The 15101-nt window shown below is 36.8% G+C and overlaps 2 protein-coding genes across 2 annotated transcripts in view; one reads left to right on the top strand and one right to left on the bottom strand.

Annotated features, from left to right (window-relative positions):
• The window catches only part of LOC110102347 (kinesin-like protein KIN-12A), a 43519-nt gene extending 34135 nt beyond the window's left edge, over positions 1-9384 (bottom strand). The window contains exons 1-4 of the mRNA XM_028696335.1: positions 8977-9384; positions 8751-8885; positions 3369-3422; positions 3185-3277 (exon numbers count right to left, since the gene is read on the bottom strand). Of these exons, the coding sequence (XP_028552168.1) occupies positions 3185-3277; positions 3369-3422; positions 8751-8885; positions 8977-9276 (582 nt within the window). The 5' untranslated portion in view covers positions 9277-9384. The remainder of the gene's footprint in view (positions 1-3184; positions 3278-3368; positions 3423-8750; positions 8886-8976) is intronic.
• A 1381-nt stretch (positions 9385-10765) lies between these two features.
• Positions 10766-14624, top strand: LOC110102372 (pollen receptor-like kinase 4). Its single transcript, XM_020830698.2, has 3 exons — positions 10766-11543; positions 12358-13002; positions 13759-14624. Exons 1-3 carry the CDS (start codon positions 10889-10891, stop codon positions 14337-14339), a joined length of 1881 nt encoding a protein of 626 aa, XP_020686357.1. The 5' UTR covers positions 10766-10888; the 3' UTR covers positions 14340-14624.
• Positions 14625-15101: the final 477 nt, after the last annotated feature.

Genomic DNA, 15101 nt, shown 5'->3' on the forward strand with positions numbered 1-15101 from the left:
AAACAAAAATAAATCCCTTCATTTAAAGTGCAGATATAACATTTTGATGGATTATATTAATTGGATATTATATATATATGCGCGCACACGCGCAAACCAATGCGCATTGCTTTATAAACCTATACACATAAGTACATATGTATAAATTAAGAAATGTGTTAAAAAAATAATCAATTAGAAGGAAAAGCATTGAATACATGAAATATTCCGGCAAAGTTGATTTCAGTGCTTCAGTAAATTTTTATGAGGTTAACAATCTTCAATTTAGAAACGATTCCTATTAGTCAGATTTCAAAAATAAAGATAGGAGATAGAACTTAAAAAGATACAAAATATCATAATTAAATAAAACAAAAAATTTGTATTTTTCAATTAATTTTAATAATATATATCATCACGCTTAAACTCTTGATTTGATATCGATTGAATCTTTGAACCTTAAGCCTTCTTTTCACTGTTTCAATGTCCGGCACAAATCTAAAAATATAGCACTTGATAAAGTCATATTTGTAATATAACTACTGCAATTATAATGCCCATTATAAGCCTATACACATTTCTTTATAAACCTATACACATAAGTACATATGTATATATTAAGAAATATATTAAAAAATAATCAATTAGAAGGAAGAGCGTTGAATACATGAAATATTCCGGCAAAGTTGATTTTAGCAATATAGTAAATTTTTATGAGGTTGACAATCTTCAATTTAGAAATGACTCCTATTAGTCAGATTTCAAAACTCAAGATAGGAGATAGGAGATAGAGATTAAAAAGATACAGGAAATCATAATTAAATAAAACAAAATTGTCTTTTTTTTATTAATTTTAATAATATTTATATTATCACGCTTAAACACTTGATTGGATATCAGTTGAACCATCCAACCTTAAGCATTCTTTCACTAGTTCAATGCCCGGTACAAATCTAAAAATATTGCACTTGACAAAGTCAAATTTGTAATATAACTACCACAATCATAATGCCCATTATAATATACTTATTGTTATATTGTATGTCGTAATATGATTTTTTGTAGTTTTGTTGACCTCTGTATGTGCCACGGCCAATTCTAACAAGTGCGAAGAACGAATATTAACTTATGTGACGTCCTACTTAACAAGCTCAAAATGCCTCGATGATAATTAAAATCACTCAAGCATAGTTCATTTGTGAAATAGACTATGTCATTGTATTTAGAACGTCGAATTTATTAAAGAATAACCACTCACACTTAACTTGATCGAGCGACCACGAAAACAATAGTTTATGAGCACGACGTCACACCAAATCGCCAAATCCATCTGCTCAGCAACGAACTATGTCATTGCATTTGGAATGATGAAGTTGCCAAGAAAGGGCCTCCCATGCTTGATTCGAGTGAACGCAATAAAAATTGACGATTTATGGACACAATGTTGTGTGAAGTAGATCAAACGTCTCTATTCGCGAAGCAAACTTTGCCAATGTATTCAGAATGTTAAAAACATTTGAAAAAGGCCCATATTGCTTGGGTCATTGCACGAGTTGAAAGATGATATTTTCCACCCGCAAAGCGACATCATGCTAATCAACATGCATGAGGAATTGCACAAGGATCAATAATTGTTGTCTTTTTTATCTTGTTTTTTTTTTTTAAAATCATGTATATATATCATGATAAATCAAGATGGCATAATCATGAGATCTTGATTGGACTTCTTCATTATTCCCCCCAACATCCATTTTAAATATAAGGTGGTAAATTTTAAATCCAATATCAAATTTGGTACTATTATCTGATCGATACTTAGTACCTATTTAATAATTAGCTTAATCAAAAGTACTCTCCAGTCACCCCAAGGACATTTAACCATAAGAGGTTACGGTTATGGAAAATATGAACTCAGATCTTAAAATCCTCATAAAATGTGGGCAAAATTCTCTGGATAATGTTTTACCTTCGATATAATATCTTCTGAAACTTGAAATATTCATTAAAATTCTTCCAATGCAGATAGGCCCGAGCGCAAATTTTTGAAGCCCTCGGTTTTAATATTGATAATGAATAATACGTGCAATCGTGAAACAAGCTTGAGTTACATACAAAATCATTCTTTGATCCATTAACTCATTCAAGCAATAATCCATCCATTCATGAAAGGGCATAGAGTCTTCATACAATTTCATGTAATATAACATTTTCAAGGCTATTATCATACTTATAAGGAGTATTATATATGAGCTAAGTTAAAATCATATCCATGTCAACTTCTAAATAACTTCGTAATGTTGATTGCAAATAAAGATAGGAGAATTTCGTAGTTACAAAAGCAAGTTCGTATGTTCATATGTTTCAGATGATCTTCTGAGCATAATCTATGTAGGGTAGTGTGAAACATGTCAGGGTAATGGAAGGAAGGGTATGGGTGGCTGGGATTTATAATTAATCTAAATAGATCTTTCATAAAGCCTAACTGATGATGGATCTCCTTCATTTCCCATTTCTTTCTCCTCTTGAATTTGGCTTTGGAATTGATTATTTTTTCCACGAATTCAATTCTCAATTGATAGAACATTGCACTAGGATGGAAGAGAGATGACCGTAGAGACAAGAGATCCAATGGGGGGAGGAAACCATGAAGGATAGCATGGGGATCACGTCAAGAAAATATACACAGCAAGAGAGACTTTTCTAGGCATTTGAGTTTTTTTTCTAAGTCGCTAAAGAGGGAAAGGGATCCTCTGATTTTTCCAAATTGAGAAGAAAAGTGAAATATAAAGGAAGAGGATACAAGAGTGAAACAAGAACCTATGAGGGAAAGAAGGATTTCATTAATTTTCAACCATAATTGATAATACTATAACAAGCCTTGAAATCCCTATTTATAGAAATAGGGTTACACTTAAAATCAAACTACCTTAAAAGTTAAATCTAGACAAGTCATCAATATACTTTCATCTAATTTAAAATGAAGATAACCCCCTAAAAGCAAGTAATTGAAAGCACTAGAAATAATTTAAAATTACTAGAATAATGGAGAAATGCCAATAATCTAGATGCATGTTGCATGCTGCATCGCTACAACTAGAAAAATAGATGAAGTATACATTTATAAAACTGAAATTTTAAAATCAAAATTTCTTAACTATCAAAATCATTGAAATTGGAACAATCAAACAATCTCAATTTGGCTTACCTTTATCAGCAATTGGATGACCTCATTTGTTGTGGAGACATACTCCTGCTTTAGGCAATCAACATATATTCCAGTTTTTACATCCTCTCTTATCTACAACAACGATCATGAAATTTCAGAAAAGTGGCGACCAAAAGGCCCATTACACACACAAAAGGCACTTCTGCTGAACTTAAATATTAACCTGTAGATTCCTTTGTGTCGGATCCAACAAGTCGGTTATTTGCTCATTGTAAATCTAAAATGTAAATAAACAACTTATAAAATAGGGCAAAAAAGTTATTATAAAACAATCCTCATAAAATGTGGGCAAAATTCCTTAGATAATGTTTTATCTTCGATCTAATATTTTTTGAAACTTGAAATATTCATTAAAATTCTTCCCATGCATATAGGCCCGAGCACAAATTTTTGAAGCCCTCGGTTTTAATATTGATAATGAATAATACTTGAAATCATGAAACAAGCTTGAGTTATATGCAAAATCATTCTTTGATCCACGAACTCATTCAAGCAATAATCCATCCATTCATCAAAGGGCATAGAGTCTTCATACAATTTCGTGTAATATAACATTTTCAAGGTTATTATCATACTTATAAGGAATATTATATATGAGCTAAGTTTAACTCATATCCATGACAACTTCTTAATAACTTCGTAATGTTGATTGCAAATAAAGATAGGAGAATTTTGTAGTTACAAAAGCAAGTTAATATGTTCATATGTTCCAGATGATCTTCTGAGCATAATCTATGTAGGGTGGTAGTGTGAAACACGTCAAGGTAATGGAAGGAAGGGTATGGGTGGCTAGGATTTTTTATAATTAATCTGAATAGATCTTTTATAAAGCCTAGCTGATGATGGATCTCCTTCATTTCCCATTTCTTTCTCCTCTTGAATTTGGCTTTGGAATTAATTGTTTTTTCTATGAATTCAATTCTTAATTGAGAGAACATTGCACTAGGATGGAAGAGAGATGACTGTAGAGACAAGAAATCCAAGAGAACCATTTTAAATATAAGGTGGTAAATTTTAAATCCTATATCAAATTTGGTACTATTATCTGATCGATACTTAGTACCTATTTAATAATTAGCTTAATCAAAAGTACTTTCCAATCACCCCAAGGGCATTTAACCATAAGAGCTTGCGCTTATGGAAAATAGGAACTTAGATCTTAAAATCCTCATAAAATGTGGGCAAAATTCTCTAGATAATGTTTTATCTTAGATCTAATATTTTTTTAAATTTGAAATATTCGTTAAATTTCTTCCCATGCATATAGGCCCGAGCGCAAATTTTTGAAGCCCTTGGTTTTAATATTGATAATGAATAATACTTACTTGAAATCATGAAACAAGCTTGAGTTATATGCAAAATCATTCTTTGATCCACGAACTCATTCAAGCAATAATCCATCCATTCATCAAAGGGCATAGAGTCTTCATACAATTTCGTGTAATATAACATTTTCAAGGTTATTATCATACTTATAAGGAGTATAATATATGAGTTAAGTTTAAATCATATCCATGACAACTTCTTAATACTTTGTAATTTTGATTGTAAATAAAGATAGGAGAATTTTGTAGTTACTAAAGCAAGTTAACATGTTCATATGTTCCAGCTGATCTTTAAGAGATCCAATGGGGGGAGGAAACCATGAAGGATAGTATGGGGATCATGTCAAGAAAATATACACAGCAAGAGAGACTTTTCTAGGCATTTGAGTTTTTTTTTTTTTTTAAGTCGCTAAAGAGGGAAAGGGGATCCTCTAATTTTTTTCCAAATTGAGAAGAAAATTAAAATATAAAGGAAGAGGATAAAAAAGTGAAACAAGAACCTATGAGGGAAACAAGGATTTCATTAATTTTCAACCATAATTGATAATACTATAACAAGCCTTGAAATCCCTATTTATAGAAATAGGGTTACACTTAAAATTAAACTACCTTAAAATTTAAATCTAGACAAGTCATCAATATACTTTCATCTAATTTAAAATGAAGATAACCCCCTAAAGCAAATATGATGAGGACATCAGGCCTGGAAAGTTCACCAGAGGCGAGGCCGATGATCTACGGCCACGGTCACACTGATCTACTTTTGATTATCATTGTATTAGATTTATTATTTTATTATGTTTCATAAGTTTATTATACTCTTTCGTTTATGCCATCGCTTAAGGGCCTAGTCATGTGTATGCCCTAGGGGCAATTGAGTCTTTTGTATTTTCTTTATTGTATGGGCTATTTAAAGCTCTCCCCTCCATCTTTGAGGTGAATGATTATTATGAAAATTTCTGCATCCATGAGTTTTGTGAGAGCTTGAGAGTTCTAGGAGAGAGCTTTGGAGAAGTCCCTTGGTGAAGGGAAACGCATCACCCACCAACCGCAAGAAGCATCCGTGTTCGTGGTTTTATCTCTTTCACTTCCTTTCTGCCTCCGTCTCCTCCTCCACCCTCAAACCGTCAGCCCTCTCCCATCAAAACCTCCACTAGCCGCCGGCTAAGCATCCGTCCACTCCTCCTCCCTAAGCTGCCTGCCCTCACAATCCCCTCATTCATCCAACCGAAATCCCACCTCCCCTCCAAAACCTAGCCGGCCACCCTTTCCCCCACCTTCAAACTGCCAAAACCCCACTAGCCCTAACCCTAGCCGTCGACCACATCTCCTTCCCCTAGCCTCCACAATTCAATCCCTACTTTGAATACCTTCCATAAGTGATAAATCTTAATTTAGGAAAGTTTAATTTTAAATTTCAAATCAATTTGAATTTGAAAATTCTTTCCTAACTAAGAGAATCTATTTTAGGAAAGTTACTTAAATCTAGTACAATTAAAATTCAAAATGGATTTGATTTAAGATCTTTATTCCCTATTTGAGATTATTAATTAGGCAAGCCTAAACTCCTTTTCCCCAAGTCCCTCCAAACCCCATGCATGTCGCTGGCCCTTCCCCTCCCCCCTTCTCTCTCCCCTACTAAATTCCTACCTTCTTGAGAGCCTAAATTAATCCTCTCATTTAGGAATAATTTTCCTTTCCCTCCCCTTGATTGGAATTCAAATTTCAAACCCTAATCCCCCTTCTAATCAAATCTGGATTTCAAGTCCAGATTTTTGGAAAAGGCTTTTTCCCTCCTAGTCTTGGCCGACCCCCCCACATCCTCTCTCCACCATTGTCCTTGGCTTGATACTCCACCCAATGAAGGAAGGATAGAAGAAGCCTCACCACCCCACATCTCCTCTTGGAAATAATTCTTCTAATCCCCCTCCCTGCCATTAATCCCAAGGGATTTCTAAATAATCGTTTGTTGTCCAGATTTCCTGGATATAGCAAATTACTGTCCCAACAACCGGGGACCGTTGTGAGCTATCCAGAAGTTCCAGATTGCTGCCCAACAACATCTAGAAGGCTCGTGATTGTTGTCCTCTTGTTTTCGACACCCAAAATGACCACACAGGAGCTACGTATCTACTTCCTTTTGGTAAACTCTTCTCCTGACTCTTTACCTACTTTATCACCCTTTATTTTGGCATCACAAAGGTCATGAAGACTCTCTCCGCAAGCCAAATTTATTAGAGAATTGATTGAGGGATCTTTTTATAGTGACTAATCTCATTGTTAGTGCAGAGATTTCTTGTTGGAAATATTTCATGTACGTTATGTTTTGAACCATTGATTATTTTGCGATCCTAATCTCTAGTAGTGTGACTTGGCCTAAGCTAATCTCACCTTGATGCAGGACTACATGCATAATTCGGAAACTTACACAAAATATTTTAAGATCAATTTCAGATTTCGTTATTAGTGATTAAAACAACAAAGTAAAACTAATAAACGGTCACTTCCGTTTAGGCCAAACTACACAAAATGCTAAGCGGAATCAAAACACGTAGGAAAATAAAGCAATATGCATGCGGGATAGTTTCCAACATAATCCTTGTTTAACAACGAGATCCAAAAGCAAAGAAGTAACAATTCCTACGAATACTAGTGGATGGCAATAAGTAGACACAATCTCTTGCTTTGAACAAATTCTCACGAAGAATTTGGAATTCGAAAGTAAAAGAATCAAGGAAGAAAAATCACCTTCACGGAGAGACGATGTAGAAACCCCACGTACCTTCCAATAATTGCTCCGTCCAAAGGCTAGGTGAATACTTCTCAAAGAAGTGTCTTGATATGCAAGGCCAAACTCAAGTTCCGGATTGGCCACTCGTCATAGGCAAAGTGGTAGGGAGAATATCATAGAGGAAGAGGGCGAGAGATGGAGGGGGAAATAGAGGCCGGCGGCTTGTAGGAGAAAAGAGAGGTTAGGGTTTGGAAGAGAGTTAGGTTGGGTGGACAAGAAATTGACTTAAGTTCCAAATCTGAGATTATTCTCAGATTTAAGTAAAATTGGAGGGAAATTAAAGGGATTTGAAATTCAAATCGCATGACATTAAGTCCCTTAATGAAGCATTAAAGGAGGGGGGGCCCATTAAGGGAGGCCGGCGGCATGTAGAGGGGATTGGGAGTGAGGGAAAAGGAGTTATGTGTTTCCTAATTCGCTTCGCCAAATTAATTATGAAATTCTCAAATCCGCTCAAATTCAAAATTTGAAATTTGAAATCTCATTGAAAACTTTCCTAATTTGATGTCGGGCAAATTTGGAAACTTCCACCTTGAATTTCAGAATTTGAAATTTTGTGGAGAAGCAATGAGGGAATTAACAATTTGTGTAGAAGGAGATGGTGGGGGAAATAACAAGGGGGAGGCCGGCGGCCTAGGTGATGCCGGCAGGATGAGGGGCGGTGGATCTTGGGGAGGTGGTGAGGCTTGGCTAGGGGTAATTATGAAATGGTTGTTGGTGGAGAGGGTGGTTGGCGGTGGGTGTGGATAGAAGAAAAATAGAGAAAGGGAGATAAACCAAGAGCCACCGGTGGCGACTGTTGGGTACGACGGGTGGCCTCTCCTACGCTCCACCAAGCTCACAACTCTCTCTCTCAAGCTCTCACAAAAGCTCCAAGAAGAAGACAATGCAGGAAAATTTTCATATCATTCATTCACCAACAAAAAGTACAAGATGAAGGCTATAAATAGCCTGATACAATGGCATAAAATAAAAGACTAAAATACCCTCGAGGGGCTACAAGACTCAAACCCTCAAGCAAGGGTAAAAAGGGAAAAATGCAGAAATAAAAATACATCTCATAAAATGACCAAACAAAAATCAGAAATACATCGGGCAGATCGTGGCCGTAGATCTACGGCCACGACGGCGGTAGACTTTCCAACTGATGTCCCCATCACACCTCTATCTTGTTTTATTTCCTCATTTAATCACTACGAGTATTTTAGTTAATAAAACTCTGTAAATTAGATTGTGCAAGATTCTTTTCTAACATCGTTTTGACATTAAGGTCCTGCATCAAAATAATTGAAAGCACTAGAAATAATTTAAAAATTTTAGAATAATGGAGAAATGCCAATAATCTAGATGCATGTTTCATATTGCATCGCTAACACATGAATATTTTCCCTAGTGCAAGAAGAAATAACTCAGAGCATAGAAACCCTACTTGCGTCGAACTTTCATCAACCACGGAATCAAAAGTAAAGCTGTGCTCAAGAATTGAAACGGAATTAGGGGAAGTCTTTTGCACGATCTGAACCCCCTCTTCTTCCTTACCCAGCGGTCTCATGCGGACTACCACCTGACATACAAACCAAAGATCCCAACGAAAATGACAAAACTCACAGCAACATACCCTAGTCTAGGGCAAAATTTTCGAAGGATACGGATACCTGGACGCCGCAATCGCTGGGAGAGAAAGTCGTGCACCCGTTTTCTGGTAGGGTTTCCAAGCTCAGCTTCCGCTTGAGACGGTTTGAGGAAGACGGCGGACGAGGAGGAAACGGACTCCGGATCCGTACTTTGGGGGGCTTCCCGGATGTCAGAGGCGACTTGAAAAGGGCCGATTCCGGCGGCATGGTGTTGGGATCGACGTTCTCCTTTGGGAACCTAGGCGTCCTCTCCTTATGCGAGCATGGGGTTAGGGTTTCGGAAGGTGGAACATTCCCGATCCGCGGCAATAGAGACTTCATCGAATATGGTTGCTCTGTGGAGAGACAGCGAGAAAGAGAGAGAGCAGTGACGATATAGCCGTTGGAAGAGGAGCAATATTTCAAATGGAGATCTGCAATTTTACTGACAGCTTATATTTATGAATAATGGAAACGCCTGCCGTCAGTACTGAACAATTAAGGAGTAATTTTGTTATTTCTATTATTATGATCATGACTCCCGAATAATACATATATAAATTTTATTGTGAACATAAAAATATTTATCCTATAAAAAAATTTTCTTTTTGTTCGATCAACAAAATATCAGCCTTTCAATAACTCGATTAGAAGAGTAGATATATTAGATCTGATTCATGTTGTTACGAAAGGTGAAAATAGATCTAAAAAGGTTTCGACTTCGTTTGGGAAGATTTTTTAATTGTTTCTTAAAACGAAGTTTTAATATAAAAATTAAAAATTTTGTACTAAAATTTCATTTTAAGAAGTAATAAAAAAAGCAGTCTCAAAGGAAGCCTTAGTTAAAAAATATTAGAAATGATCTTTCTTTATTAGATTTAAATTAGAATTTAACCCGAACACAACGGAGAAGAAAGATTCATGTATTTGACCCCACGTAGTGGGATAAAAACTTGATGTTATTCTCAATTATGTCAATTAGGAAACCATTGAACCGACCAACAATAAAGAGCATGAAATATTGAAGTCTTCAAATGGGGTGTTCATGAGTTTGTGTATTTTGAATTTGTCCGGTTTAAGAGAATGTGAAATAAATTAAAAAAAAAAAAAGAATAAAGTAAGATATTTTAAATTTCACGAAGAATTACTTTGCATTTCTTTTACTCTGATCAAAAATCTAAAATTTTAAAATATTTGTATTCATTTTACTCTACATTCAAATTACTTCATATACCATATACAAACACTGAAACCACATTCTTCAAGTAAAAATAAAATTGATAGAGTCACTCCTTTCCTTTAGAGGACAAGAATATCTCATTAAGCACCTTAGAAACCTTAGGCTTAGATTTGGAATGATTTTCTTACTGCTTCTTACAAAAAAATTTTAATATAAACATTAAAATTTTTATACTAAAATTTTTAATTCTCTCTCCCAAGCTGTACTTCACTAATAAAATATAAGAATTATTATTAGAGCATAATATTTTATATTTTTATGCCATATAATATAATTAATAGCCACTAAATTCATGATTCATGATGAACTTCAAACATTTTGATATGAAGATAATAAATTAAAATTTATGTTTCACTAATCTAAAAAAATAAATTGAATAACTTTAATAAATAAAAAATTTATATTTCATTTAAATTTGATGACTTTATAAATATTATGATTAAAATTTTAATAAGAAAAATATTCTGAGTCAATTTCTTTTCCAAATTAAGGAAGGAGCCAATCAAACATGAAGAGCACCAACCCATTTTTCTCCACCCTATTCTATTCTTAGCCACCCTCACCCCAACCTCCCCTTCACCTCCCCTCCTCTCCCAACAACCATGCAATCATATGCCTTAATTTCCTCCCATTTCTTCTGGCCTCAATCAAAACCCTCAGCTTTCTCCTCTCCGTCCCCCTCTTCGGCCTTCCCCCACCCCGCCGCCTGTCTCCATGGCCAGTCAGGCGGCGCCATGGCTCCTCATCTTCCTCTACCTTGCCTACTCGACCATCACCGTCGAATCCGCCGGCGCCGAGGAAGGGGAAGCACTTCTCAGATTCAAAGCCACCCTATCAATCGATCTCCCATCCTGGATCCCCGGCCCCGCACCCTGCACTCTAAACTCCACCACTTGGGAAGGCGTCATCTGCTTCAATGGCCGCGTTTGGGGGATTCAGCTCGAGAACAGAAGCCTTTCCGGGACCCTAAATCTCCGACCTTTAATACCCCTACCTGGCCTCCGTACCATCAGCTTCATGGGCAATAAGCTCGAGGGACCTTTGCCTCCTCATCTTAAGCTCCTCGGCGCTCTCAAGGCTGTTTATCTCTCCAGGAATAACTTCTCCGGCGAGATTCCGGCGGATGCGTTTGTGGGCATGAGATCCCTAAAGAAGCTTTTTTTATCGAATAATGGCTTTGTCGGTCCTGTTCCGGGATCGCTTGTTGGCCTTGGTAAGCTGCTTGAGCTCCGTCTCGATCACAACAAGTTCGCCGGCGGTATACCGAGTTTCGGCCAGCGCCGCCTCACGATTGTTGACGTGTCTTTTAATCGTTTGGAGGGGGCTATTCCAAATCGACTCAGTAGGATGGACCCCGCTTTATTTCAAGGTACCTACTTTTTTTTAATAATAATAATTATTATTTTTATTATTATTTAATACTCAATTTTTAAATAATAACAAAATTATCACATTAGCTTAACTTTATAGGCTACATTGAACAAATTTAATCAAAAGTTTTAGTAATTAAATAATTAATGAACTCTTACATAGTGAGAGCTAAAAACACCTTCACCCGCATGAACTTATTGCTTTTTTTCATCAAAAGATACAAAAATGATACACCCCCTCTTATTAGAAATTATTCTGTGCGGATACCGAACCGTTCAGAAATAAATCAGAACGCGCTACGTCACCCAATACACAGTCATGGTACACAGCAAATGAATGATGTGACGTGTTCTGATTCACTTCCGGACGGCCTCCGTACCCGCATAGAATAATTTCAACTCTTATCAATCCCCACCTCATTTAAAACCATAACAATTAATGCATACATCAATGTGCTCGATTATTGCTCAAGCAATGATCGAGTCGATGATAACAACTAAAAACTCCATCAATCATGCTTGAATTCTCAAATTTGAATCCCCTCCCCATTGTCATTACAAACCACCAACTTTAATTTTATTTTTATTTAAATATTAGCATGATATAATTATTTAGTATATAAATAGATGAAATTTATAATACCATAACTCTTAATATTAAATAAAAAAATTGCATACATATGATTGAATATATATATAATTTAAATATTAAAATATTGTAGAACTGCATATAAAATTTTAAGTGGTAGATTTATAAATCCCACTAAATAAATTTATCGATCAAGAAAAGTGCTTACTGTGAGCGGCTTGCAGGAAACCCAAAGCTCTGCGGCGCCCCTCTCACCGTGATTTGCAACAACAAAATCCAACCAGCAAAGCATAAAGGAAGCTCCGGCTGGCATCTTTCTCTCATAATCATTATTGCCTGCATCATTTCCTTGCTCCTCCTCCTCCTCCTCCTCTTAGCACTTCGCCGTCGCCAGAAAACCAGTAAGGTGATTGGTCGCCCGTGCGCCACCACTGAAGACGACGGCGAAAAGCTGGAGCTGGGTACGGCTTCAAAGCACCAACAGCCAGCCACCGCCACAGCAGCCGGACCGGTGGAAGGAAAAACTTCCGGCGGACGAAAAAGCGAGTGCGGGAGGCTGGCTTTCGTTCAAGAAGGAAGGGAGAGATTCGAGCTCCACGACCTGCTTAGGGCATCGGCGGAGGTGCTCGGAAGCGGAAACTTTGGTTCGTCTTTCAAGGCGGTGTTGTCGCCCGGTCCCACCGTCGTCGTCAAGAGGTTTAAGGAGATGAACGGAGTGGGGAGAGAAGACTTCAACGAGCACATGAGAAGGATAGGGAGGCTCTCGCATCCTAATCTCCTTCCATTGATCGCATATTACTATAAAAGAGAGGACAAATTGCTCATTACTGAATTCATTGCAAATGGAAGCTTGGCTCACATGCTCCATGGTAACTAATTCATTTATTCAACATTAGTTTAAGGGGTATTTTTCTATCCCATGCGGATTTTGAATGGCCTCTGGAGATCAATCAGAATGCGGCGCATCAAATACACAGCTGTGTATCAAATGATATGGCTCGTTCTAATTAACCTCCAGAGTTCGATGTCCGCACATAACAATTTCTTCATTTTTTTTTTGGTAGGATTCAAGTAAAATTCAGTTTGAATCTTATCAAAATATAATTTTAGATATTTTAAATTTTAGAAAAGATTATATCATAATTTAATAATCAAAATATGATCATGATGAAACTTCATGCCCTTAGTGAGTATAATATTAAATATCACACTCATTTAAGAGCTTTGAGATACATCATGATCAAAATATTTCAACCTCATAAGATTTTGGCAAATCTCAGTTACGACTTATTACCTTATTATTGGTTGAATATAAGATTTGTTAAATCCCACCATTGTACATGGATTTATACTTTAGAAAATAATAAAAAAGTTATCCCAAATAAAACTTAAATCTTAAGTGCAGCTAAAAGGCTCTAAAAGCAGAGAAATTATAAGGCATAGATGAATGATGTGTTGTTCATGGCTGCATACATCTTGTTCATGTATTTGTATGCAGTTGGCAAGTCATCCACACCTAGAGAAATTATTCCGTGCGGAGTCCGAACGGTAAAAAACCGTTCGGATATAATTGTACACACACGAGAAATACTAATGTTTGCTCCTTTCTTGCGTGTGGAGAGCAGGTAATCGTGGGTCAACTCTGCCGCCGCTCGACTGGCCGACGAGGTTGAAGATAGTAAAGGGAGTAGCCCGTGGATTGGCCTACCTTTACGATGAGCTGCCGGTGCTAACCCTCCCCCACGGCCACCTCAAGTCCTCCAACGTCCTCCTCAACGACACCTTCCAACCTCTCCTCACCGACTACGCTTTGGTCCCAGTTATGAACTCAGCCCACGCAACACAGGTCATGGTTGCCTACAAGTCTCCGGAAGTCGCCCAATTTGGCCTCCCGTCGAAGAAGAGTGATGTGTGGAGCCTTGGCATACTAATACTCGAGATCCTCACAGGCAAATTTCCGGCGAACTTCCTCCACAAGGGCTCCAGCGGCAGCACCGATCTTGCCACCTGGGTGGGTTTAGTGATGGAAGAGGAATGGAACAGCGAGGTTTTCGATTGCGACATGCGGGACACTGAAAATGGCCGAGGTGAGATACAGAAGCTACTGAAGATTGGACTTGACTGCTGCGAGGAGATTGTGGAGAATAGAATGGAGATGAGGGAAGCACTTGAAAGGATTGAAGAGTTGAAGGAGAGGGAGGATTGATTCAAAGAGCAGATCTTGGAATGAACTGGAGAGCCTGGAAGTGAAGCTGGAAGTGTTTTATGATGCTGTGGGTGGAGGCCAATTCTACGACTTATAAAATCTTTTAATTTTGCATTGTTCTTTCTTCGTCATGGAGTTTTTTTGTGGCATTAGATACAGTGCAGGTGATAAAAGTAAAGATGCCTTATTTCAACTTGTGCTTTTGCTCTTACATAAAATCTACATACATGATGAATTGTACTGCGTATGCTGCTATAAATAACACATTTGGTTATATTACTACTACATGCTTTTTTTAGAGCACATAAGACAACGAGACATGGATTCAAATTATACAAAAATTGAACTGTAAAGTCAACAAATATTCTAAAAAAGAGCAGTAATCATTAAATAAAGAATATTCTAGGTACGAAAAATAGAAAACAATTTTTTTTATTGTTTATTTTTAATAAAAACTCACATAGAGGTTTACACGTTGATTTAAAACAGAGATTACAAGTCCTTAAAGAACCTTCAGCTCTCTAAAAATACAGGCATTGAAATAAAACCTATAAACCGATAGTTCTATCTATTACAATGAAATGTAAAGAAAATAAAATAGAAAAATCATACAAACCAAATGAAAAAAAAAAGGTTAAAAAAAGCAACAAGCAGATTCTCAGTCCTCGACCGAAAGCCAAACGAACAGCAGCCACCAAACCTGCAAAAAAGCCTTCAAAGACAACCTGCAAAAGGAAAAGAAGACAAGCAACCCAAGAACCA

This window comes from Dendrobium catenatum, unplaced genomic scaffold (genome assembly GCF_001605985.2).
Source record: "Dendrobium catenatum unplaced genomic scaffold, ASM160598v2 fragScaff_scaffold_733, whole genome shotgun sequence".
In the NCBI taxonomy this organism is placed as follows: Eukaryota; Viridiplantae; Streptophyta; class Magnoliopsida; order Asparagales; family Orchidaceae; genus Dendrobium; species Dendrobium catenatum.